We start from the raw sequence: 26,638 nt of genomic DNA on the forward strand, positions 1-26,638 counted from the left end.
GGCAGGGCGCGCTTTTCCGCCCTCCGACGCGGCGGCGCGTGCCCCCTCGCCGGCGCGGCGCTCCCCGTCGCGCGGGGCGGGGGGGGCAGCGGTGGTGGCGGCGGCGACGGGCGCGCGGCCCCCCCGCAGCGGCGCCATGGAGACGGCGGACGGCGGCCGCCGCGGGACACAAAGGGCGACGCGGCGGCGGGCGGCGCGGCGGGGCCCCATGGCGGCGACGGTGGCGGGGCCCGGCCCGGGCGGCGGCGGGGCTCCGCGGTACAGCCTGCTGGCCGAGATCGGCCGCGGGGCCTACGGCGTGGTGTACGAGGCGGTGTCGGGCCGCAGTGGCGCCCGGTTGGCAGTGAAACGGATCCGTTGCGACGCCCCCGAGAACGTGGAGCTGGCGCTGGCGGAGTTCTGGGCCCTGACGAGCCTCCGGCGGCAGCACCCCAACGTGGTGCGCTTCGAGGAGTGCGTCCTGCAGCGGCACGGCCTGGGGCAGCGCATGAGCCACGGCAACAAGCGCAGCCAGCTCTACCTGCGCCTCGTGGAGACCTCCCTCAAAGGTACCCGACCCCCCCACGCCCCCCCGGGGCACCGCGGCACTGCTGCCACGCCGAGGACCACTCCACCCCACCCCCCCCCCCCCCGGCCTCCAGCATCCTCCTCCCGGGATGCCGCCCACACCCAGGGCCTCCTGTCCGTCCCCCCCCCGGGTTATCCACCCCGGGCACCCTGCGTCTGCCGCCTCTGTGCTGTCATCATCACCCTCACAGCAGGTGACCTCTGGGATACCCCTCACAGGACACCCTGGTGTCACCCTCCTTCCCTGACACCCCCACTCCAGGCCCCGCTGCTGCCCTCCCTCGCTCCACAGCATCACCCCATTGCTCAAATCCCTCCTTGGTGTCACCTGCCCTCAGAGGAGCACCCAAAGCCCCCCCGCCCCTCCCCACCAGCTCTCACAACACCCCTCCCTCCACCTTAACTCACCACTTTTCCAGTATAACTGCCCCCAGGCTGCCCCCACTGCACCCCTGGTTGTCCTAGTCTCCTCTGCCCTGCCCGTGGGGTCTCTTCTTGTGCCCTGCACCTCTGCAGCATACCAGCCTCGTGCCTCTCCTCCTGAGGGACCCCATTGTCACCTCCAGGTGCAGACCCAGCCCTGGGGACCATCCCTGAGTTCTGCCTTCAGTCCTTCTCTGCACCCCCTGCCAGCACTTACCTCCTCCCCCATTGCACCCCCCTCCTGGGGCTCCGTCCCCTGTCCTGACCTGCACCACAGCCCATGCGTGTCCCTCAGGGACCTTCATCAGTCTCTGCCCCAGTCACACCAAGGGGACATCTCCCCCCTCTCTGCCTGACACACGTTCCTGTCTCCTCTGAGCACCCCAAGGCTGCAGGCTGTTATAGTGCCCTGCCTGCTCCTCAAGCTCTTGCAGCTTTGGGACCGTTCTTTGTGCTCTCCTGTCCCTTTTCCCCCCTCACGAGTCCTGGCTCTGTGGGAACAGCCTTGGAAGCACCAGTGCCTGTAGCCTGGGCTGACACCCCCATCTTCCCCTGGGGTCCCTCAGCAGCATCATGGGGCTGTCAGGGGTCACCTTCTCCTGCCACAGTCGATGACTGCGATGGTGACATCTCTGAAATGCTCCCTCCCTCTGCTCCCTTGGCTGCTTGTCAGACCCAGCTCTGCCAATGTGCAGTGAAGATGTGGAACAATACCGTAGCCCTGTATCCTTGATGCCCCTGTGCCCCCCCAGCCTGTCACAGCCAGAGCCAGCTCACCCCAACCCTCCCCCCAAACTTGTGTGTCAGGACTCCTGTATGCTTCTTGGGGAGCTCGGTCTCCCCATGCCCCCCTGACTGAGCCCCCCAGCGTAGGCAGCCTCCAAACCCTGTGCCAGGCACAGGCTCCCTGCAAGGCTGCCCAGACCCATGCTGTGAGCAAACCTCTGGCTCTGGCTGTCCCTGCCGCACTGCTGGGGGAACATGTCCAGGAAGAGGGGACATGTCCAGACCTGCCTGACTCTCCCCCACACAGACCTGCTCTCCCTTCATGCTCTATGCACAACCACCCAAGGGAGCCTCCCCAGGAAGGACAGTGTCTTAATTTCTGTATAGCCTGGGTGCTTCCTTAATGTGCTGTCATGGGCATGACTCCCTGGGAGAGGAGCCGACTCTTCCCTTTGGGTGTGTGTCCAGCTGTAGCAAGTCAAGCTCTTTCTGGCAGGTATGGGGGTTTCCTGCCCCCCTTTGTCATGGTACACACCCTGAGAAGAGGTGGCATGGCTTGGGGAAAGCTCTTGGGTAGCTATAGGTGCCCCCCATCTCTAAGTGGGGAGAGAGCCCCCTGACTTCCCTGCTGTGGGGAGGACTTTGCTTGCCCCGGTCCTGCCGCAGCCCTTGGAAGAGGGGAGCACAGCTGGGCTCTCTGTCCCAAGGCTGGAGAGCAGCAGTTTCACTCCCCAAACCAGAGTGCATTCTTCCCTCCATCTGCCTGCCTCTTGACTGCTCTCCAGGCTGTGTTGTGCTGGCCGCAGGCTCGGGCAGAGGCTGTGTTTGCTGCCTTCCCAAGCTTTGGGTCTGATATGGCACTGGTAAATATTTTCACAACAAAAAGTAGAGCTAGGTGAGCCTCCCAGGTCTGCTTGCTCTCCTTCCCCATCTGCAGCACGCGGACTGCGTGCATGGAGCTGCCGTGCTGTCGCTCCGGCTGAAGTAGCCGGCACGTAGCTGTGCTGCCGTGCCATTCTGCACGACCGCAGCTGGGCTATTTATGGGCCTGCACAGATGCTGTGCCAACGCACCGAGGCTCAGGGCACGGGGGGGATTAGTCGGAGACTTTATGAATTGGGAGCACAACTGTTGGGATACCAGGCGATGCTGGGTCTCAGCTACAGTGCAGAGCCTCCGCCTTCATCATTTTAATGAGATGTGGAGTAGTAAATTTAAGGGCAGAGCGCAGAAGGGAAGCTGGAAGCCCGGCACTGAGCCCGGAGGAGAGGCACATACTTGAGCAATGTGCTTGGTGCCCTGATACACGTGCACCTTCAGGGCTTGTGCATGGCCACGTGCCTGTTTCGTTGTTCCTAACCCACAGCAGTGATAGAGCCGCCTCATTAAATGAACAGGTATAAGATGTTGCTTCCTAGCATGTCACCTGTGGGGCCACCAACTTCCCACCGGTGCTCAGCCTTACTTGTGGGCTGCCCTGGCATCGCCCACGGGTGTTACCATCAGTCCAGGCACCCAGGCTTCATGCCGCCGGCTCTCATCTCTCTGGCGCAGCCTCTTTGCCCAGAGGGAGTCAGAAGTTACATGTGGCAGTGGGATGCTGGTTCTGCTATCATTAGATTTTTTTCCTCTGTGTTGCTAAGCAAATTAGCAAGCTGTTAATGAGCTCCCAGGATAGGTTGTGGGAGGGCTGCTGCAAGGATGGAGAGGTTGGTGTGTGCCATCCTGTGTTGGGGCAGGGAGCGCACGGGGATGCTTGCTTCATGATGGAGAATGGGTCTGGCCTGTTGTCTGCATCTCTTCAGTTCTTGGCTGCTTGACTCCAGTTTGCTAACATCTCATCTTTAGGAAGCGGCTTCCCAGCTCTTTATGTTTAAAGCTGTTTGTTTTGAAGGCAGGAAGATGATTTAACAACTAAAACACTTTCAGATTATAGAAAGAAAATGAGGAAATATTACTCTTGGCTTAAGCCTCTCCTAGCAGCGCTCCACCCAAAGTGAAGTGCATGGTGCTTGCAGCTACTACTGGGTCAGCAGTGTCCTCCCTGCGCTTGCTGAGGTTCAGGGGCCAAGTTTTAAATCCGAGCCTTCGTTATGCTAAAAACAAACCTTGGCTTGTCAGAGCCAGCAGGTTCTGGCTGCTGGTGAGCCAGTGTTTGAGCTGCTTCCCTGTGGGAAGGGGCTGTCGGCAGTGCTACCGTGTGAATGCTCTCACCCTCCCACCTGCGTGCCCTGGCCTGATGCTCCTGGCTGTGTACGATGGGCACTGGGCTCTGCCGTGCTCCCCATCGTGGTGTGGTTCCTGGCTGAGAAGAGCCAAACCCTCCTGCTCCCTGCGTTGGGGCTATGCGGATGCTGAGGGGAGCAGGAGAGCAAAGCCCTGAGCCCTGCTGCGACATTGCTGGGGTTTAGCAAACCTGAGGTGGCGGCAGCGGTGTGAGCTGGGGCTCTCCTGGCTGTGCAAAGGTTTCTGCTCCCGAAACGAGCTGCCTCTGCTTCAGTTTCCATGCTGTCATGCTAGTCTCACCAAAGGGTGGCTTGCAACGGAGAAGCTGCTTTTCCTGGTTGGTGTTTTGGTCTCCAGAGCCAAGCTGTCCTGTGCTGTTCCCAGTTGGCCCTTTGGCTCGTGTGCTGAGTCCCCCTCCAGCACTTTGGGGACTCATTTGGCCCCTCAAAGTGTACCCAGTGCCCTGTGTTTTCAGCCTGTTCACAGTCCCTCCCATCCCCCAGACCTAACCTTCATCTTCTGCTGAGGGCAGGGAGGTGCAGCCAAATCCTTCTGTTGTGCAGACTTTAATTTCCATAGCAGTAGCCATGGATACAGACTGTTTGTGCAAATAACCAATATTCCCACCCACACCGATCACTGACCATTGCAGCCATGGGCGCCGGGCAGCCCAGGGCTTGGTGTCCCTGGTAGTCCTTGGCTTTACCTGCTGCTGGAAGTTTCCTTTCTCAGATGCTCTCTAGGGCTTTGCTAAAACAAAACCCCAACTTTGTCAAATGGGTGGAGTTACTTAACTGCTTTCAAAACACTTGGATTTGTCTGTGTGACTTGTTAACTGTGGTAGAGGCGAGTGGTGTCCTCGAGCTTCTCCCTTATGGTGCTTGAGGGTAAAAAACCAACCAACCAACCAAAAAACCTAGTTCCTAGAGCAAAATGATGCCCTGGTTGTGCGTCACCTGGATGCTCTGTGCAGATGATCTGGGGTCTGGCAGCAGGATTTGCATTCTGGCATTGGCAAATGGGGCCGGGTCTGCCGCTGGCGCTCCCCAGGATGCCCTGGGGAGTGCTGGCGGCAGACCCGGCCCCGTTTGCCGATGCAATGCTGTTGCTCTTCTCTGTGTGTCTAGTTTATGTACAAGAGTGGTTTGCCTTGGCAAGGGTTTGTGGAGTGAAGCCTAGATACAACAAATTGGACCTGAGATGTTCTGAGCTTGAAGAGCTCAATGAGTTGTCTGGTGAAGGAAGAAGCTGTTTTGGGGCATAATATTGAGTAGCAGCACTAATGAGCGAGGCAGCAATTATATTCATAAGTATGGCTGAGATTGCACTTGTTTGCTACTTGGGCCTCCCGTTTCCTCTCTTTAAAGACTTGTTGGCACTTAACAAAAGCTGTATGAAGTGGCAGAGCTCCCCTAGCACAATCACAACGCTTAAATGCACAAATTTAGTCTGAGAAGAGCCAGCGTGCTGCAAGGCTTTGACACTGGTGTGACTGCTATTAGCAAGGCTGTACTGGCACAGTGTTAAGGGGTGTGATTTACTCCCCACTTGCAGTTATACTAGTGAAACACAAGGTATAAGCCAGTCTTTGCCTCCTGCGGCAGAGCTCAGGTGGGAGAGCTGGTGTTCATGTAGAACCGATTTTTTTTTTCACATAGACTTGCTGCTAGCTGTGCTTTTAGTGATTGTTGCTTTGGCTTTCAGAGCCTGGGGAGAATTGCCTGATGGTAGTGAAGGAAAATAACCCTCCACTTTCAAGTTCCCCGCAAACACCTGGGAAGACACATGCTTGGTCTCTCTCGCACACCTGCACTTTGCTGGGAACAGGTCCCTGAGCTGGCTCCCGGGCAGTGGGCTCAGATAAACGTGGTGCTGGTGTGTGACAGTCAACGGGATCCTAACGCTTGAAGCCACAGCATCACTGCTGGTATCCTGCAGCACGCTAGGTCCTGGTCACGTTCTTAAGGCCTTTACTATCCCCATAAACCAGACCCATTCCTTGCCTGTGCTGAGTTAGTGTGGACATTTTGTAATGTGTCTGAAAAACCCACTCTTGCTTTTGTCTCTTTTGGTTAGGTGAGAGAATCCTGGGCTACGCAGAGGAGCCTTGCTATCTCTGGTTCGTCATGGAGTTCTGTGAAGGGGGAGACCTCAACCAGTATGTGCTGTCACGAAGACCCGACCCAGCGACAAACAAGAGCTTCATGCTACAACTGACCAGCGCCATTGCTTTCCTGCACAAGAACCATATTGTCCACCGGGACCTGAAACCAGACAACATCCTGATAACCGAGAAGTCTGGCACTCCCGTTCTCAAGGTGGCCGACTTCGGGCTGAGTAAGGTCTGCGCTGGCCTGACTGCTCGGGGCAAGGAGGGTGGGCATGAGAACAAAAATGTGAATGTGAACAAGTACTGGCTGTCTTCAGCTTGCGGCTCCGATTTCTACATGGCACCCGAGGTTTGGGAGGGACACTACACCGCCAAGGCTGACATCTTCGCCCTCGGCATCATCATCTGGGCCATGATTGAGAGGATAACTTTCATTGACGCAGAGACCAAGAAGGAGCTGCTGGGGACCTACATCAAGCAAGGGACCGAGATTGTGCCCGTTGGGGAAGCGCTGCTAGAAAACCCAAAGATGGAGCTGCACATCCCTCAGAAACGCAGGACTTCCATGTCTGAGGGGATCAAGCAGCTCTTGAAAGACATGTTGGCTGCTAACCCGCAGGATCGACCTGATGCCTTTGAGCTTGAAACCAGAATGGACCAGGTTACATGTGCTGCTTAAATTCAGGGCAGGGCACTGCTGTGCTTTGCAGCTGGGTAAGTGATCTGCAGTTTTTGTGTTATTCTGTCTGCTGTATCAGCCCGATAATGTACTTTGTAGTGACACAAAGGAGTCTTTTATGTTCCCAGAGCTATTTCTATAGTGACTCATCAGAGCACTGCTTCTGAGTTTTTCTTCCACCTATTCTACTGCAAAAATAGAGGTGGGAAACAGAATTAGCGGCTGCGTGTCTCGCTGCTGCCCAAAGGCCCACCAGAGCTGGCAGGACTGGGCAGGAGCCCTGCTCCTCAGAGGTCCTGGCCAGTGGCTGAGACAGGCTGGTGCACAGCGGAGACACCCACGAGCACCCTCTGACGTCAGCTTTGCATACGTCCATCTCTCCCAGGGGCAGGGAAGTAGCTGCCAGTTCTGCCTCTTCTGCTGCGTGGTGTACTTTCAGTGGTCAGTGCTGTCTAGCGCTGTCCCCTTCCCCTCTGAGACTGACAGGACACCTTGGGCCTCGGCTGGCTCAGTGAGCAGGCACCAAGTTGAGTGGCAGGTCCATCTCAGCACAAAGCTCTTTCCTTTGCTTTCACCTACGAGGCACATGGGTCCGTCTTGTTTCATTACCTTGCTAAAGGCAGGACTTCCCTTTGGTGCCATCTGCAGTTGCCCAAACCCGGTAGGATGGTTTTGTCTCCAGCATCTGGGTTTGTAGACTTGTGTCTGCTCAGGAAGGAAGCTTACAAAACAGTTGTGTCCAGACTGATCTCAGCTCCCTTCAAGCAGAGTCCCCTCCCTCTTCCCCCCAGCTTGGTTCCTAAATAGTCCCAAGCCCAGAGGTCCCAGTCCTGAGGCCTGGGTGGTCATGCATGGTCTGGAAAGGCCCTCCCTCCCCAGGGACATGGGGTAGCTGGCGGTGTCACTAACCTGTGACACCAAATGACTGGGAGGTGTTGCCTGCATGGCAAAGCTGTCTGTAAACAAGAGCTGTTACTAGGGATTCTCCTGGCCAAACAGAATCACAGAAAAATTACAGATTACAAGGGGGGAGGCTGATGTCTTCCCAGCCCAGGTCCTTCTCAAGCTCCTGCAGAGCTGCCTGACTGTTGCTGGTCACAGGAGACTTCTGAAAGCCTGCCTGTGTCAGATGCTGGCACTGCATCTTGGGGTCCCAGCCCTTACCTCAGCCCAAAACCACACAGATCCTGCTGGACCAGAGCAGACCATAGATAACAAGACAGCAGAGAGGGACAAATTGGCTGCCCCGGCCAGCAAACACCCAGCCTTCAGCCTCGCAGCCGATGGCTTTGTGCCTGGCCTGCTCCCGAGAGCGAGCCTTCAGCGGCAGGGTGGTGGGGAAGGTGGGGGCATTTTGGCAGGTTTTGCTGGGGGGAAAAAAAAAAAAACCAACCAAAAATCCCTAAAAACCTTCTTGCTGCCCACCTGAGGGTTCCCAAGGTTATGTAAAGCCTGTCCCCTCTGTGTGTGTGCGCCCAGGTAAGCTTTGTGCTGTTTGCGGAGAAATAGGAATATAGAAATGGAAAGGCCCATGGGGTAGGTCTAGTTCTGTCACTTCTGGTTTGTCCAAACTGATCCACAACCCATCCCATCTGCACCCCTGGCACAAAATATTTAACGCCCTTAAGATCTCCAGCGCAAGTAATTGATGTGACTGCTTCTGCCTGGGGCTGGGTACTGGTCTCAGTGCAAGTGTGAGCTGGGGATTAGGGTGGGGGAGTGAGTCTGCAGAAATGTGAGCCCTTAAGATGGGTGTGATAAAGTCCTGGGGTAAGAGCGGTCCACGTTGTGCCCCAGGGTGAGGCATGGATCTCCTCTGGGTGCTGTGTGGCAGAGGGTCGGGATTTGCTGTTTCCATCTGTGATGGCTCTGTGCTGACACGATGCTGCTGAGTTATGCAACCAACCCGTGCCCTCGGGGGAAAATTCATCCTGCGCATATCTGCAGAATAGTACATGCGGGGATAACAAACACCGAGGGGACAGTCCTACCCCGGGGTTGTTTGCTTAAAACCCAGCTGCCTTCTGCAACCCCCCCACCTCCATCCTCGGCTGGAGCCAGCCGTGAGTCTGCACTGATCGGTTCTGTCGGTGACACAGCTGCAGCAGAGATGGATGCACTTACGTAACGCAGCCTGGCATACGTAGTGTGGCTGCTTGGCCCAGATAAGAGCCCGGCGCTGGCCATATGTTCACTGCAAACCCAGAGCGTTGTGCTGTGGGGAGCGTTCCTCTGGCTTGTTTATGGGGCGGCAGAGTATTTGGAGTGCTTTCCTATAGGGTTTTTCTAATGCGTTGTGTATTTGTGCATTTGGATCAGCCTACCTCTGGCTGTTCTTAAATGCAAATCTTAAATTGGAAACCTACTTGAGAAGCTTAAAATGGGATTTAGAGCAGGGCCTGAATTCTACTCTCAGGTAATTTAAGTTGACCGAGAAACTCAAATAACCTCTTCCAACTGAATTGTGGCACTGGTGTGGAGCTTATAGGGCTGCTGGGTCATGCAGTGAGTTCCTCTTCCCCAGGACAGCTTCAGACTCTGCTTAGCCTTGGTTCATGTCATAACCTGGAAAACTGTAACCCTCCCTGATCTAGGCAATCAGATTTTTGCTTACTCTTCAGTATGCCACTGAACACTTCCAGTTTGCTTCATGTCCCAGCAGCTTTGCCTTTAGTTCTGCTACGGATGCTGCACGCACCTGCCAGTCAGCAGGCTTCATGCTCTGTTACCCTTCTAAAATGTAGACATTAAATATCAGTTCTCAGCCAGAAAAGTGTTCCTGGCTTGGTTTCTGCTGGACATGAGGGTGTCTGGCGTGGAGGCTGCTTAGCTCTGTGCTCCTCTCACTAGTGCTGCTGGTGGCCCTGGGGCAGTAGGTCCTGTAGAGGTGGGCGGCATTTCCCTGGGCAAAACGAAGTTATCTTTCTTATTTGAACACTGTGCTTCCCCACCTTCTGCAGAGGAGTTTATCTAAAGCTGAGATCTCTGTTTCCAAAAACATGCCTTTTGGGCAAAGAGGACAAAAACCTTTCTAGCACAATTAGGGAGTGGCTGGATTGTGCTGGGTACCTGCTGAGTGTCTCTTGATTGCCATGTGATAGTCCAGCACTGTGACTGCATTTCACCCATCCTTGTCCGTACCAGAAGCTTGGGGCCACTCTCTCCTTTCCTGCAATGTGAACATCTTTTTTTTTTTTTTTTTTTGGCATGTCTGTCTTGTAGCTGCCATCTGAGTTCCCCAGGGCAGGCGAGGGGCCTCCCATGGATACTGCTTCTGTGGGACTCTCTGCCATTGTGGGTTTGTGCAGTATGGATTGAGCACTTCATAGACAAGTCATTGAGGAGCGAGGCACAGCAAGAGCATGTGGCTGTTGCTGCTCACTGGAGTGGCACCAGTGGTCTCAGTCACAGAAATGAGAGGAGCAAGTGGCAGCAACATCACCCACCACCTACAGCTATACATTTAAGAAACTTTGTAGTTTTAATTCATGTAGGACATCAAAGTGCAATGGTTGTGCTCATTGTAGAAGGCAGCTTGTTCTGGTAGATTGTATTCCATGATAATTTCACTGTGAATAAAACAGTAGGTCTGATTTTGGGGGGCATGCTCAAGGTGAATGGCAGGAATCTGTGCATGCAGTGTGGTGCAGAATGCAGCATCTCGGGGGCTGGAAGGTGTCTGGCAGCCAAGGCCAGCCTGGTTCACTCCAGCACTCCTCCTCTGTTGCTGGTTTTGATCATTCCAGTTTCAACTGGAAGTAACTGTTTGCATTGTTCTCCTCTTTGCATTTTCAAAATGCAACGGGAACTGATGCTGAACAAGCTCTTCTGCTCTCCCTGCATGATGGTGTCTGTCCCCAGTGAGTGCCGTGCCCAGCCGTTCCTGAGCACCACTAATAAACTGCTGCCCTACGGAATTTCAGAGCTGGAGGGCAGGGATTGGACACACATCAGCAGTGTCTGTGATGGTGAGCTGCCAGCGAGCAGGGCCGTTGCATCGAGTTAGGCCTCCTCTGTTAGCATCACTTGACTCCTCTGCGGTAAAAGTGCCCTGACCCCACTGGACAGGATCAGGTGAGCAAGTCAAGGAAAAGGATGGTGGTTTCATTTCCGAAATAATGTTGGTTTTGACTGCAAACTGTTTTCAGTTTGTGAATCTTGGCATGGTCAAAACAAGCCATTGGACAGTAAAAGTAGGGTCAGTTGTTCCTCTTGGCTATAGCAGCGGGCAGGGTCACCCCACAGAGTGGTGGCATCTTTCTGGGCAGCGGTGGTTCTACCTGGAGAGGAGCAGGGCCCTGAGGATCAACTGGACCATGCCACCTCTGGCCAGATGTGTTAGTGTTTTTGTTTGCTCACCGTCACCCTGCTCTCCCTCCTGGGGGAGGCCGCTGCAGCTGGATATAAGGGAGCTCCCAAGGAGTGCGTACAGAGTGTGAGGAGATAAAGCAGGCGCTCAGCCCCCTTCCCTTGTACCCTGTGTTCCCACGCAGGGGCAGATAATGTGATTACCATGAGAAGGTGCTGGGTTCTCTCTCCCTCCCCTGTGCCGAGTCCTCTGCTACCATGCAGGCAGCATTGCCACGTCCCATCTCCGTCGTGACCCACGCATTAGTGTCATCTTGCTTAGGTGCTGGATGAGGACTCCATGGGCTGCTGGTTCATATCCTCCTGATGCCGAATGAACATTCGAGCTGATTAAAACTTTAAGTGGAATCTGTGGAGGGATTAAAAGCTCTTGAACAAGCCCCTGAAACAATGTGCGTCAATGGAGTGAGCTCTCCTGTCTCAGAGCTGTGAGCTTGGGGCCGCTCAGGCAAGAGCCTTCCCTGAAAATGCTCTTACTCCAGGGAAGCACAAACAGAAACGCTGCCCTACTTGCTAATGAAGCTGCACCACAGGAGAAATCTTCCAGAAAATTCCTTGCGCAGTTCCCCCTGACCTGATGTATGGGTGCGTCTTGCAAGCCTGCCTTCTCAAACAGAAAGGCTTTTTTCTGATTGCAGCCTGCAAAGGCGGCATCTCCTGGTTAACCTCTCCTGAAAAGTGGCGTGCCCATGGCCCTGGCTTCTGCTCCGAGCAGCAGAGGCAGCCTCTTCCTTTAGAAATGTGTTCTTCAGGCATGGATTTCTTTAATGAGATTTCCTAGGGCTAAAGGATTGGAGTAATTTGCTGGGCAGTGGCAGTTTTTATTCAGCAGGTCTCTCCCGCTGCTCCATTGCTGTCACTCGTTCCTGGTGGGAGGGGACCTGCTGCTGCTGAGAGGGAGTTAAATCCACCCCCCAATTCTTTTCCATGTAACTGACTGAGCTCAGAGCTCAAGTTTGGGGGAAAATTAAACTGCTGTTAACTCCTGGAAAATTACCACCCGTGCAAAGCACGAGGGGTGATGAGGTGAAGCAGGGCCCTCCCCTTGGGTTGAAGGTTTGCATGTGTTTCAGTGACTTCCAGCCCCATCCCCTACTGCAGGAAGCCCTTGAGGTGCCAGCAGGCAGAGCTGACAGCAGCGGGGAGACCTCCGGCTCCCTCCGTCGGGCAGGTGGGTCCCAGCTCTCATTGAACCATCACCGCCACTTCCCAGCACAACCCCTGGCCTCAGCTCTGCTGGTCCCTCTGAAGGTTGGGGGAAATATATCCTGGATGATATATTTCCCATACATAAGTAACATAGCATGCATGTGTGCTGTTCCTCTGCTGGGTCCAGCCCTGCTGCTGGATGGGATGTCTGCAGGGAACTTGCTGGGTTGCCAACAACCTGGGAGGAAAATGCTGGTGGTGTATGTGCGGAGTTGAGCGTTTCCGTGTCCCTGAGCTAGGAGGACAGGAGAGTGCGGTGCCAGGGCTGTGGAGGAATCGGTGCAGCACCTGTGGCACCACAGGAGCCGTGGGGGATGCTATATGTTGGGACTTAGGCCAGAACAGAGACTGGCACAACAAAGATCTTCTTGTTCTTCCCTAAAATCCCTGGCACTGAGCATCCTTGTGGGTTGTCACAAGTGCAGCACGGCTGTGCTGCAAGCCCATCCTGCTCTGCTTTCAGTTGCACCGAAATGGATTCTAACTGCCTCCTGCCACTTGAGAAGCCTGAGCTGCTGCTGACGCACAGGGCGAGCAGTGCAGGGTGTCCCCGATGTCACAGCTTGTTCCACCTTTCCCGGTGGAGGACCGGGAGCCAGCGCTCGCAAGCACATCACGTGGGCCGTCAAGGCCGGGCTGTGCTGCAATAACGTTCGTCCTTGTTCCAACCGGGCTGTGACTGTGGTGAGCCCCACAACGTGGGGCTGTGTTACCGGTTTGTGGGGTGATGCTCAACCCCACGTGCTGGGGTAGCTGGATGCGTACCGACCTTGGCAGCGTGCTCTGTGCAGGGCTCTCTGAATCACTCCTGAGAAAGCAATGACGGTAAACTGAGTCCGGACCTGTGGTGCCTGGATCAGTAACAAAAGCACTGCAAAGTAGAGAGATGTGGCAATGCCCATCTCGGGCTAACTGGGACCAATGGGAAGGCTGTGGGAGTGGGCACCCTCTCCGCAGTGGGGTCCTCCAGCCCTTCCATCCAGCAGCTGGATGACTCCAAGCTCCAATCCGGTTACCATTGCACCTTCCACCTGGTGCGGTTGTTCGTAGACATTGCTGTTTGCAGTCATTATCTGGGGCTCTGGAAGGAGAAGGCGTGCACTTGTCTTGAGTTCTCCCAGCCCCTCAAATGATGCTTTAATTAAGGCTTGGGAATGAAAGGAGAGGTGCAGTGAGCACACTGAGCCAGCGATAGTGCTTGCTTTACCCACCTGCAGTCTGGGTTGGGTGGCAGTGGGAGGGCTGGCAGGATGTTGTCACAATGTAGTAACTGGGACAAAACCGCTGATGTACCTGACCTCTCTTTCTCTGTTCTTTTTTTCTTGCAGGTTTATTTACCAGGGACCCATAATCTCCATTATTTACGTGCAAGGAGGGAAGTTGAAGATAAGGGAAGATGGTGATACAGAAGATTCCTGGTCTGCAGGATCTCTGGCAATGTGAAATCTTTGGGTGTTACTTTATTTTGTTGGGAAGAGGTGTTCTGGGGGTGCGGGAGGGGGCTGCGGGGGCTTGTAGAAGAGCACAAGCTGGCAGCTATCATGCTCACGAGACTTTTAAACAAGATCTGAAGAGCAAAGCTTCCCTTGCGCAGCCCTCCCCGTGTCTCCTGTGCTGCCATTGCCTCAGTAGATGTTTCTAGAGAAGATCTGGTTCCATAAGGATGTGGGAATTGGCAGCCCAGCAGTGAGGTGCGCTGCCAGGCACCAGCTCTGAGTCTGGCTGGGCACAACTTTGGGTTTCCAGCTGTTGCTTTCACCTACGGGAAACGGGAGCAAAGCGATTGCTAGGTTTGCACTGGGAGTGCAGTGCTTTAGAAAAAGTGAATGTCTCGGACCACATGTTGCAAGCAGCTAAATAATTTCATAGCCAGGCAGCTTCTGAATAGGTGGATGCTGCCCAGGCTATGAGCAGTTGACATTAGGATACGGTAGCACAAACAAGTTGGAAAGCTGTTTGGCAAGGCAGGTCTGCTGCTGCGACGGGCAGACCTTTGTTCTCCCCAAGCTGGATTTCACTAGTGACGTTTGTTACAGTCTTTCTGTACAGAGGGCAACGGGGAGCCCCTAAGTACGTTTTCAGGTGGACATCATCTGTATAAAAGAGAAACAAAGCAGTCCACTACTCTAATTCATTTAATGCCAAACTTCAGTTGTTAGGAACAATACTTGGGAGAGGAGGAGGTTTGGCCTAAATGGCTCACGGGCTGGATTCTAGCCTCCCATGAAATATTCCCTGCTAGATAATTATCTCTAGGAAGCAAAAGGCAATGCTGCTGTTTAGGTTTGGTTACAGTACAGCTCAGGTAAGGAGATTGGAACCTCAGGCTGAGCAGTTAATACTTGATTTCCTTGCCTATATTTAGAGCAACACTAATATTCTGGGGCTGACCCCGAGTTGATGGTCTTCAGACTTTGCTCACTGTAAATGCAATGTAAAGCACCACCTCTTCTCCACCCTGCAGGTTCTGAACCAACTAAAACATTTCTCACCAGGGTAAATCACCCGGCAGCGGTTTGGGGAGCGGGCTGGTCTGACCCAGCATTGCTCATGAGCTGCCCAGGTGCTCAGCCCTTACTGCAGCCGTAAGTCCCTGTGACCCCCTTGTCCCTGGCTGTGGGAACTGCTCCTTGCCTGCATGCAGGCTCCAGTTTTCCTGTGTCATCACTGGAGGGTTCCTGAACTGGCAGCACTTCCTTGTATCTGCTCAGTGTAGTTTGCTGACCTCACGGGAATGAATGGAAGCGCAGGAAATTCAGGTGGGTTAAGGCAGAGCTAAAGCAGGGAAGGGAGGGTGGGGTTTTTTCTCTTCCATCTATTCCAGGACACAAAGCTAAGGCTGTCACTGCAGGAAGGCCAGGTCCCTCTTAAGAGGACGATGCCAGGAGGCTGCAGACAATCCGTCTGTGACTTTTGAAGGTTTGGACAGCACAAATTTGGCACCAAACCCCAATTCCCATGCTGCTCTTCTCTTTGTTCCTAGGGATGCTTCTGTGGGCTGTGGCCAGCGACAGCCAGACCATGACTGTACAGACTCCTTCCAGGCTGGTTACTGGGGTTTGAGCAGTGTGGGGTTGGTTAGCAGGCGCTGTGCTTGGCCCTGGCCGCAGAGCACTCGCGGGGGCTTTGAAGGGCACTTTGGCTACTCTCATTTCTCTCTGACTAGCAGCAGATCCCTGCAGCGGCTGTGCCGAGGAGCTGCAGGTGGGTTTCTCCCCCAGCTCCCGGGGAGAGCTTGCAGAGCCCTGCGTCCCGCAGGAGGGCTCTGGGGAGATGAGAGCTGAACCCTGTAGTTCACAAGTGCAGCATTAGTGCCCTGATCATTAGACCATCCTTCCTCCACCTGACAGAGCCTTTACAAGCTGTTACAACTGTTATAACCTAACCCTGGCTTGAACGGGTGCAGTAAGAGGGCTTCACCCTCCCAGCCCTGCTCATGTGGCTTTCCCTGCTGGAAGGGCTCCTCACCAGGTGTTTACATCCCAGTTGAAGGGAGCTTCCTAGTAGGAGGTTTCCATGTGTGGAAACCAAGCCCGAAATGCAGGATGTGGAGGTGGAAGGTGGCGAGTGGGTTGCTCAGCAGGACCGCTGCCTCCAGCCAGCTGCCAGCACCCTGCTCCTCTCTGGGGACAGGAGCGAGCTGGGCAGGCAGGGTCCAGGCAAGCCCTGGGAGGGTCAACCTTCTTGGTCCACCGCTGTTTCAGGTCATCTTCAAACCACACATCTCCACCTCAGCTTTTGCATTGCAGATGTGTTTTAAAAGCAGCATGATGTTAGTGAGCTAGACCGTAGTGCCTTACTTAGGATTTAGCAAACACTTCCAAGGATGAGTCCTAGGGCTGCTAGCCTTTGGCCAATGTGGATGCTTCCCTTATTAGTTTGTCCTTTTAAGAGCATTTCTCCCTGATGATTTTGCTGCTGTTTGTGCTTGACTCCCATGCTATACGGGAACCTGCCTCGTGTTTACAGCTCCTAGCATCTCTCCTCCCAGTTACTTTGGCCCAGACCTCCCTCTAGAACAAGGTGGGAACAGAGAACAGCTCAAATCCGCACGTGCTGTGGGATGGAGGATGTTTAGGGTTCTCTTCCCAGCGGGGTCTATTGGGCATCTCCAGCCCAGCTCCTGCAGACTGAACTTCTCCATCCACTGTGGATGTTCTTGGCATTAGGATGCGCTGCTGGGAAAACTCAAGCTTAGGAAAGCAGCGCCGAGCCTGCAGCCCGTTGCCCAGCCCGGGGCCAGGCTGTCTTCATCTCTTCCTGGCTGCAGCGAAGCTGAGCATCCAGGTGCTGGGGGGTCCTGGTCAGTGTGGGGGGAGCCAAGCACCCTCTCGTGAAACCCTGCTGCCTTCTGGGCTTGCGGGGCCCCAGCTGGTGCCCGTGCAGGGGGAGTGATTGTATGAAACTGTTTACTTCTGACTATGCTGTTTACAAGAGGGATGTGGGATGGGTGGGGGGAACAAGCCAAGCCTCAGGAGGATTGGGAAATGTGTTATCTGCACCAGCCTGCAGCAAGGCTGACACCGCCAGCATCGTGCAGGTGTCGTGGGGATCTCTCGGCCACTTTTGGTTCATGGGGAGGAGAAAGCAGAGGTGGCTCTAGCCTAGAGGGGTTAGATTAGCTTCCCCCTTGTCCCCTTGCTGCTGTATTTGAGGTTCAGCGGTGCTAGTGACAGATAAGAGTTACCCCTGTGGTCTTCCTTTACTCCTCAGGACCCAGCTCCTTCACATATCAGAGGCTTCCAGAGCCTTGCTGGAGCAATAAGACTTAAAACAAGCATTACCATCGTCATGGAAATCCTCCGTTGTGTGTGTTGTACGTCTCCTCCGTATGCAGTACCGAGTCTGGGTTTAAGCCTGCCAAATGTGACTGCTTCAGGGCACAAACTGGGACACGTTTCCCTGTGCTTTCTGCAGGTCCCGAGAGCAGGGAAACATGGCTGCTTCCCTTTGTTACCTCAAGGCATGCCCAAACCTCACACTACAGCTGCCTGGGGCGAGGGGGGCTCCTGGTCTCATTTTGGTGATGCAGCTGCAGGATGGGCTTGCGGTGCTCAGCCCTGCGCCAGCTCAGCTGTGCTGCAGGAGCAGGCTGCGTGCTTTACCCCGGCTCCTCACAGCCTCCCATCCCATCAGCCAGGCTGTGCGGGTCCAAGGCTGGGCCGAGGGGCAGCAGCTGGAAGGTGGAGCCCTGGCTCCCTTGGCAGCGGTGGGAGCCGTTGCTAGCGGTGGGAAGAGCCATGGCGGCAGCTCCTCTGCTGCTCAGCTGGTTACTGGACACATCCCAGCGTGTGGCTGTTTCACACTTTAGAGCAGGGTGTCGGGGTGGTGGGCACAGCTGAAAGAAAACTGCAGGGAGCTGCTCTCCTCCAGCTGACAAATCCTGTTTCTGTGCAGTCTGCCCAAGTGCTTTTAACTCCAAGGGTGATGTCCAGGCCGTGGGAAGCGCTTGCAGGGGCCACATGGGAGTGCTTGGTGGCCCCAGCCCAATGCCTGTCCCCTCCCCAGCAGCTGCCCAGCCCACCCTGGGCCTTCAGCTCACTCATCCAGTAAAACCCAGCAGCTTTGCAGAGGCAAGCGGCTTCCCTGCTGTGCTGGGGGTGCTGGGGCTGCAGCAGCACAGGGTGAGCCCTGGGACGGGGACCCTGGCCTGGCCCTGCTCCGGGCTCCCCCTGCTCCCTGCAGTCCCTGTGCTGAATTAACAAGAGCAGGGAGCTTAAACCCAGACTCGAAACTAAAGATAATGATACTAGTAAATGAATCTGTATTTTTCTTTTTTTTTTTTTTTTTTTGCACAGAAGCTGGTAATCTAGGACCTATGTGTGAACAACTTTATATAAATATTTTTTGTACTTGGTTTACTTGGGTTGGTATGAGATGTTCTATTTAAGTTCTTTGAACACTGTGGATACCCTGATGTGTATGAGTGGCAGAGGCTTTGTAAATTAAGAGACGTTTGTGTGAATAAAGCTATTTGATGGGGTTGAAAAGCCACACACAACTTGAAACACAAGCTCTGTGCGTTTGTCCTCAGCCGTGCTGCCAGCAGTGGGTTTGTAAGGAAGGGGAGTCCCTGAGCAGCGGTGGGCGGACCGCGTCCCTAAAGCAATACCTGCTGTGTCCCAGAGGGCAGGTCTAGCTAAGCCAGGGCTGGGCTACCCAGCCTGACCCAGGGGCTTAGGGTGCTAAAACAAAGGCACAGTGGCCAGCGCCAACCAGACCATGGCTCCCTGGCATGCAGCACCCGCGGCCATTCATCCTCGCCCCAGATTAGGATTAACCCCGTTCTCGCTGCAGACACCACGTAGGCCATGGTGATTAGCTTGGCCTCTGCCTACGGAAGCGACTCCCTATGCTGCCCTTTCCCTGGCAGCGCCACGGTTTGGGAGCCAAAGAGGACAAGCAGCTTCTTGCCCGGCCAGCCACCTGCTCTAGAGGTGGCTATAACCCAGCAAGGAAAACACCCTGCAGATTTGCACCTTTAATAGCCACAAATATTTCCTCCCTTTGCACAGATCCCCTGCCCCAAATCCCAGCTGCACAAGCCAAAACCAAGCCAGTCACAGCAGCTGGGAGCCCCGGTGCTTGGCTGACATCCACGATGGGAAAAGCACAGCGAGGCTGAGCCGCATCCTGCAGTGATGGGTTTTCCTTTGGGCAGGGAACGGCAGCAGGTGACTGCCCAGGTGTCAAGCAGCTTGGGGCCACCCTAAGCTGGTGTGAGACATAGGGTGTCCTGGCACGCAAGGCCATGCACCGCCGCTCACCAGCCCTTGTGCGACGGCTCTGCAGCCTCACGCGACCCGGGGCAGCCGCAGTGCCCGGGCTGGGACGTGCTCGGTGGCCGGTCCTCCCCTCCTGCTCCCCGTCTGGTGGCCCCAGCACTGCCGGGTGCAGGCTCCCCCCGGCATGGCCATCAGCATTGTGCTCCCTAATCGCTGCCGACGGGGACCCAAACTGAATGCTGAGGGGCCAGAGCTGCCCCACTCACTGGCAGGGAAGCAAGGGGAGGTCCAAGCTGCATTTCCCCGTCCCCACAGCTTCCAGCTGGGTTATCTTGGGGCTGAGGGGCATTGACTGCATGGCACCCGCTGTGAGAGCAACCCACCTGGGTGCCCAAACATCCCCCATGGTCCTGCCTAGAGCATCCTGCCTGCAGGCAGGGAAGGGGCTGGGTCAGCTCCTGTGGCACTGGCAGTGGGTGTGGGACAAGGCCTGAGACTGTCCCTGTCCTGGTGACAAGTGCAGCTGCAGAAAGCGGCTGTGCCACACTGCTGCTGCTGCATGGTCACCGGCTCGGTGCTCACTGGGTGAGTGGGGCTGCTCACACCGTCGCCACAGGCTGGGGAGCAGGGGAGGCCCTGCCACCAAGTCCAGGTCCGAATCACTGCATCCCGCCGGATGAGGGAGAGGAGGTGATGCAGCAGAGGAAAGGTTTGTTGGGAGACGCACGCTTTGACCTTGCCTGCAGAGATGCCGTGTAATCCTACTGCCCTGGACACGGCTGGCTGTCCCCCACCACATGCAGTCACCCCCCCAAACTCCCCAGCACATATACTGCTGCACCTCCAAGGAGGCTCCTTTTATTTCCATGACTTCCCTCTGTTTCAAGCTCCACCAGTGACAAGGATCACTTTGCCACCTCCAGGTTCATGGCACCATGCACTTCTCTGTGACCAGACACGTAACATGCTCCGGGAGCTCCCACGGCCCCTGGGCCCCTGACTCTCGTTAGCTTGGCCCCCTGCAAACGTGCTGAAGAGGAAATCCAACAGGAGCTTGGGGTGGGAGCCCAGGTCAGCTTGCACGTGTGCCACCATGCCGCAGGCAGGAAGCAGGTAAGGGCAGGTGACCGCAGGGCGACAGCTGAAAAGCTTTTAACATCGTTAGTGGAGAGGTTGGTGTCAGTCACCAGGAGAAATGTTTCACTCTGGATTTGCCCTCTGGAGACCTGCTATTTCGTATGCAAAGAGGGCTGCTAAGCTCCACAAAGACGTTTCAATTACTTGCTAGCTGACAAAAGTACCCCAGCACCAGCCATCCCCTGCTCTGCTGCTCCTTGGGGACCTCGAGAGGGCACATGCTGCGGTGGAGCTGCACGTGGCAAAGGGCAGCGAGCAGGCAGCAGGGCGAGGGTGGGATAGGCAAGGACACCCACGGCCACGAGGCCAGACACGGTCCCAGGTGCCAGCTGGGCAAGCACCAGCATCACCCCTGAGGGATTCGATGGCAGAGAGCCATGGTGAGATGCTGCCACCAGCTTCGCTCCCCCCCCTGCATCGCCACGTGGTACGAACATTTTCAAGAGCCTGCTCTCCACAGAGGCTCTGGCACTGCATTTTACAGCTAGAGCACTAAGTCATTCAGTGCAAAACATGAGTCCATATTTCTTTTAAGATCTCTTGAGCTCCTCAAGGAGCAGCCACTTAAGCAGTCCTTGCTGGACCACAGAGACACACCAGCTGCTTGAGCTGGTAGGAGGAGAGCAAGGCTTGTTATATTGGTACAGGACATTCATCTGCCTCATCGCCACGTTGATGAATAGCTCTATTTTACCCCGTGTCAGGCTCCAGCAAAGCAGAGGATGAACAGCTAAAGCTGCAGTAAGCCCACACACTCCATTTAGCCGGGAGATGACTCAGACAAGGCTCTTCGTGCGGGTGGAGGTGATGATGAAATGCGAGGGTACGAAAGCCGACACGCTGGCGAGCGGGGGCTCTGCTCTCCACACCGGCCGCTGTGCTGCGAGGCAGGAAGGTGGACCATCCTGACCCTCTGTCCCCCTGTTTGGTTGCAGGACAGTTGTGGGCGTCCTTGGCACAGGGACAGCCCAGCCCCGGTGCTCTGCCGCACGGCGGGTAGGACTGCGGATGGCACTGAGCTCTCACTTATTAAACACCCTTTATCCCATTCCACACAGCATCCCAACAGCTCTCCAGCACCAACTCGGACAGGAGTAGTGCAGCCCTCACCATGCGTGGGACGGCCACGGCCACCCTGTCCTTCCTCCTGCAGAAACCCCAGGCAGCAGCCCCAGCCCTGCCCAGGGGACCCGGGGGATGGAGCAGGGGGGAGCAAAATCGCCCAAATCACCTCCCAATTCCAACCAAAGCTTCAGAAAAGAAAGGTGGCAAAAAGTCAGAAAGCCAAATATGTATTTTGCCTGCTATCTGCCTCGAATGAGCATTTGTGGAGCCGCACAGGGTGCAGGGTGCAGGGTGCCCACCCCGCGCACACTCCATCTGCCTCTCCCCGCAGCGGGGACCGCACGTGGCAGAGGCAGCAGCTTCGCCCAGAGCTTTGTCAGGTCAGCCTCAGTTCCCTGAACAAAAGCCACTTCTTGTCTTCAGCTTGTTTCCTGGCAGAGTTAATGGTCTGCGCTCCTCTGGGGACCCAGCACTTGTGAAGATGCACTGGAGGCAAGCGGCAAGGGAGGGAATTAAGACCTTATTTCCTCTGCCAGAGATAAGATCTTTAAACAAGCTTCTCAGCCAAGAACTTTAATTTTTTTTTTTTTTTTACAGGTTTTGCGAGAGAATCTTGTTCTCCAGAATTGCATCCGCCTCCAACCCACTTAGAGCTGCCAAAGCCTGTGCTTCCCCGGGGACCAGCCTGCGAGCGGCAGAGATGGATGGGCTGACATGGGCATGACTTCACCCTTGCTGTCCTGCCACGGGAGCCGGGAGCTGTCAGTATTCCCAGAGCGACAATCCTGCTCTGGCCCTGCGCTGCAGCCCCGCCAGCCCCCACGGATCAAGCACAGGGACCACCCCCATGTGGTGCCACAGCCCCCTGCCCCAGCGTCAGGGCCGGATGACGCCCCCGGGATGAGCATCCCTGCGAGCAGCAGCAAAGCCTGACTCAGTGGCACACCGCTGCAAATTCTAACTCTGCTCCCTCCGCGTGGATTCGGCCCTACGGTTGCTCCTGTTTTAACCTGGGAAGGGCCAGCATCTGTGGTCTTGCGAAAGATGCTCATTCTCCCTCTGAAAAGCCTTCTGGAAATCAGTGAGGGGCACTAAGCTGGCCATGCAAGGTTCACCTCTCCTCTTCCACAAACCCAAGCAGGTCATTATCTCACCGTGAGCCTCAATTCCCCCTTGTAACACAGAAATGCCCCAGTACTGGCCCTGCGTTTGGGAAATGCAGACAAATGTTCCTAAAACCACCATAGCCTTCAGTGGCAAGAAATACATGCCCTTGCCTTGCTCATGCCCTGGGGGTTTGCAGACTCTGGGCTGTTTTATCCGGCACGTTACATCGGTGCTGCACATTAACGCACCAGCCCCGAGAGATGGAAGGGAGTGTGAGCCAGCCAGGCGATAAATCACAGGACGCAGGCTCCAGCTCTGCCCACTGGTACTAAAGGTGCTGGTCACCCAGTTCCCAGCGGGACAAACACTGGAGCCTCGGAGCCGCTTTCCTGTCCCATGCCCTGGGGAGGGCGGACACCCGGCTCTCTGGGATGATCATGTCCCAGTGTTAGCCCAAACGTGCTCCCTGCCAGCGGCAGCCCCGGGCCAGGACTGACCACAGGTGACAGTCATGGGACAAGGCTGCAGGCTCAGGGAGTTTCCCATTTTCCATCTTCACGCTTTCTCCTACATCCAAGCAAGTGTCACACACACACACACAGAGCCCTCACTGCTCGGATGAGCCTGCCAGCAAGGGCTGTCTCGTGGGCTCTGGGACACGACAGCCTGCCTTGAACTTAAGCTCAAGGGCGTCTGTATTGTAAAGTGCAGCACAGCACAAGGATATCCGAATGGGCTTTTGATGAGCTTCCAGCACGATAAACGAGCTTCCGTGACCCTGCTACATCTTCCTGAGCTAGATCATCAGTAAACCAACCGCTGCTGTAGCCCGCAGCTCAGACGAGCTCTCACCGCTCACATCCCACACACGTGTACTTAGGTTAATGTCACCGCTGGAGAATGGAAGGTCTGCCCGCCCTAGGACTCCCCTTTGGTGCTGAGGACCTGTCCGGGCTGTCCAACCATCAGACACCCAACAGGGGAGGAAAGGAGAGCTAACAGACACAGGCTCCCTTTCCCTTACGGGAGGAAATCCCGAGCACTCAGCCCTGTATGGGGCAGATTTCCCGGCTGGGCACAGACAGGGAAGATTTTTGCCCCAAACCAGCCTCCAAACCCACAAACTTCTTGGCCTGCTGTAGGCAAACAGCTGCCCCAAACTCCAGCAGGGCTAGGCTGTGGGGCTCCCTCCTAGGGTGCCATTAGTGCATGTAATGAGCTGGAGATAATTGTTGCCTCGGGGACACAATTAACTCCTTCCTGGCCTGGTCCAGCTGGGGCTTTTCCATCTCAGGAGAGCAGTTGTCCCCCCCCCAAGTTCCTTTGAAAACTTACATCCCTCTTCCTTCTCAAAGTGAGCCTTCTGAATCACAGCCTGACGAGCAAAGCGAGTTCACTGATGTGTGGTGATGATTTAGATTTGGGATATATCTGGAATGTATAATTTATTTCAGGTACATGAGGCACCAGTGAAACTGGGAGCAAGCAGTGAGTAAATCAGTCGCACCCTTGTGATACCGGGGTTTGAAGCAGCTCAGTGCAGCCAGCCGATGGGCAGCCCTGCTCTCAGAGTCCCGCTCCCATAACGACGAGTTATGGGTACCCTTGGGGGCTGCAGGGGCACAGTCAGGAACCCTGGAGGGGGTGGTGACATCAGGAGACTTTTATGACAGCGCTGCCAGCCACGGCCCTGGTGACACAGTCTCTAGCAGAAAGGTCTGTGTTGAGCAGCCCTCTGTCCCTGGGGGCACCTGGAACCAGGCGCTGCCCAAAGCGCTGCTCCAAACCTGCGCCTTCACCCATGGGGTCCCACCTGGAAGGAGCAGAGGAAGAACCAGGCACAAAGTTCATCCTCCTCCTTGTCCCCGTGGTGGTTTCCTTTGCAGCAAATTACTGTTTCAGACATGAAATATGAAGACAGAAATTGCCAGCGACTTTTAATTTGGGTTCTGCCAATTTCTCTGTTCCAGCTATTGATTTTCCATAAAGATGAATCCCCGCTCCCAGCTCTCTCTGACAGGCACTGTCTGGGTGTTTTGCTTACCCCGAGAGTGGAAATATATGTTTTATTAAGTGTCAGAGCTCACTAATGAGAAGAGGGAGGAAAATCAATTGTCTCCTTATATCTTGATCTCAAAGACAGGACTAACAAGTTCTTTATTTTGATGCTGTGGGCAGGAGGACAGGGCAGAATGACAAATGTGGCAGGCAACGGCTGTCAGCTCTGCTACAGAGACAGCTGAGGAGACAGGGGGGAAAAGGGGTACACGGTGTTCGAATACTTCAAACACATTTGTATTTGTATTAATTCATACAGATTCATAGAGTGCTATAAAATCCTACAGTTGAATCGATCCCTGATGCAAAGCTACTGAAAACAGTAAAATTTCAGCTGCAGACTATGAGCAGGTTTATACACATATTCCTAAAATCAAGCCAGAAGCTTGGCCAGCTGTTCAGGATAGGGGCAGCCAAAGGGGTTCCATTTTTCCATGCTAAATTTGGGACGAAGGTTAGCATTTATGACAATGAGAAGTACAAGCAAGCTCAGTGCAGAAGTCTCTGCACAACTCCAGCAATAAACCCAAACGCGCACTTGCTGTGGTGACAGAAAGTGCTCAGCTGACATCTTAACCCTGCCAAAATGATGAGCAAAACTTGCTAAGCCCAGGGCTTCACCTTTGCTGCGTGAGAAGCTCAGCCACTGCACTCAGCTCAGCTGTGCAATACTTTCATCTTCTACCTTCACCTTTTTTTCAGGTCAGTTCTGGGGTACAGGAACACCCTGAACAGCCTAGACCTCACCAGCTCGAAGGCAGACATGCTCTCTGCCAAGAGCTATTAAATACGAAGACACCCCCACATCTTCAGAAATCATGGGATGGGAGGGTGCAAGGGAAGTGGACACAACGTGCAAGACTTGCTTTAAACACCTCCCTGGGTGTCTGGCACAGGCGGTGGCTGAACAGGACGTGAGGTTAGCTGGACCTCCACAGAACAACTCTCACGTCCTTAAGCCCTCAGACCACCAAGGCCAAGGGAAAAGAACAAGTCCAGTTCCCAGCACGCACAGCCTGAACGACAGGATTGCGATCCGTCAACATTCATTTCCTGCAGAAACTTGGTGTTATTACCAAATACTGATCTCTGCTAGCCCTCCTTGTGCCCCCAAGCAAGGCTATCAACCTTCTTTCACTCATATTTGTTATCTTCCTTGTCTGTTAGAGAATCACACCTGACAATTGTACAGTTAATCTCTTGGCAGCTGTGAAATGAAATGGTAAGCTCCGGCTGCCTTGAGAAGATGCATTGATTTCTTAAAATGACAGATCGCCTCCTCCCTTGATGTTCAAGCAGAAGCTCAGGGCTGGTGTTATGGATCTTGCCTATCATTCAATTAAAAAAGCTTAGCAGAGGTGCACCAGCTAAGCGTACAAGACAGCATTAAGGCTAAGCCCTGACCCAAAGATTTAATCACAGGGAGTATGAAGGCACCTTCAGACGCAGGACGCCTGTCCGGTTTGCTGATGAGCACACTGGTCATGGTATTGAGCTTGCCACCGTAAACCAGACAAGCCAGTCTCTGCTCCACAATAAAACAACTGATCGGCCAGTCAGGTCCCACAGCAAAGCAGAGCAGGAAAACCCCTTCCTACCCAAAAGGAAGTTTGCTGTACTTAATGGAGCAGTTTATATCCTATTTCAACACATCTCTTTAATAAAGATTATGTGTTTAAGTTAATAAAACTCCTGACGCTGTGTGAAACAGCCTGAGTCTCGCTGCAGAGAGCAAAGCACCAGAGTGTGTCTGGCCTCAGATGTAAAGATTCACCCTCAAAAAAGTGCAAACACCCCCACCCCACAGCATGCCATAAAGCCCAGCGGATCCCATTAGTACCCCAGAACCACCTGTGCTTTCCCGGGCAAATACTGGCACCTGCGAAGCAGCAAAAAGCCAAGCGGAAACATATCTGTGGGTATCCCAGATCCACCCCACGCTGGGTCAGAGCAGGTCCCAGGCAGAGCAGCAGTGGGATGCTGACGATGATGTCCTAATGCTCAGGAACTCAGGGCAGGGTCATTCAGAATCCTCCTCCCAGAAATGCTACAAACAGCGCAGGTGTTTGGAGCAGCCCGGATAGCTGGGGCTGCGAGGATTCACTGGCCCCAGAAGCAGAGGCATACCTGCACCGGGCGACTCAAAACCCCAGCGAGGTGCCCACAGTGTGAGAAACAGGTCAGCCGTGTGCCGGCACAGTGCTTCACCGAGCGCACCTCGCAGGGTGCCACTTTGAC

The 26,638-nt window shown here is 54.9% G+C and overlaps 1 protein-coding gene across 2 annotated transcripts; it reads left to right on the plus strand.

The window, feature by feature from the left end:
* STK35 (serine/threonine kinase 35) lies at positions 1-26,614 on the plus strand. Of its 2 annotated transcripts, XM_054845498.1 has the most exons (5): positions 1-548; positions 6,019-6,766; positions 13,637-13,747; positions 19,957-20,146; positions 21,833-26,614. In XM_054845498.1, the coding sequence occupies exons 1-2, from the start codon at positions 137-139 to the stop codon at positions 6,729-6,731; spliced, it is 1,125 nt and encodes a 374-aa protein (XP_054701473.1). In that variant the 5' UTR covers positions 1-136; the 3' UTR covers positions 6,732-6,766; positions 13,637-13,747; positions 19,957-20,146; positions 21,833-26,614. The 2 variants fall into 2 exon arrangements, with proteins under 2 accessions (XP_054701473.1, XP_054701474.1); XM_054845499.1 differs by lacking the exon at positions 19,957-20,146.
* The last annotated feature ends 24 nt before the right edge of the window (positions 26,615-26,638 follow it).

This window comes from Grus americana, chromosome 17 (assembly GCF_028858705.1).
Source record: "Grus americana isolate bGruAme1 chromosome 17, bGruAme1.mat, whole genome shotgun sequence".
In the NCBI taxonomy this organism is placed as follows: domain Eukaryota; kingdom Metazoa; phylum Chordata; class Aves; order Gruiformes; family Gruidae; genus Grus; species Grus americana.

Excerpts from the sequence above, each read along its gene's own strand:
- STK35 (XM_054845498.1), top strand. The coding sequence starts at position 137 with ATGGAGACGGCGGACGGCGGCCGCCGCGGGACACAAAGGGCGACGCGG. Across the intron at positions 549-6,018 it reads CGTGGAGACCTCCCTCAAAG|GTGAGAGAATCCTGGGCTAC; the intron begins GTACCCGACCCC and ends TCTTTTGGTTAG.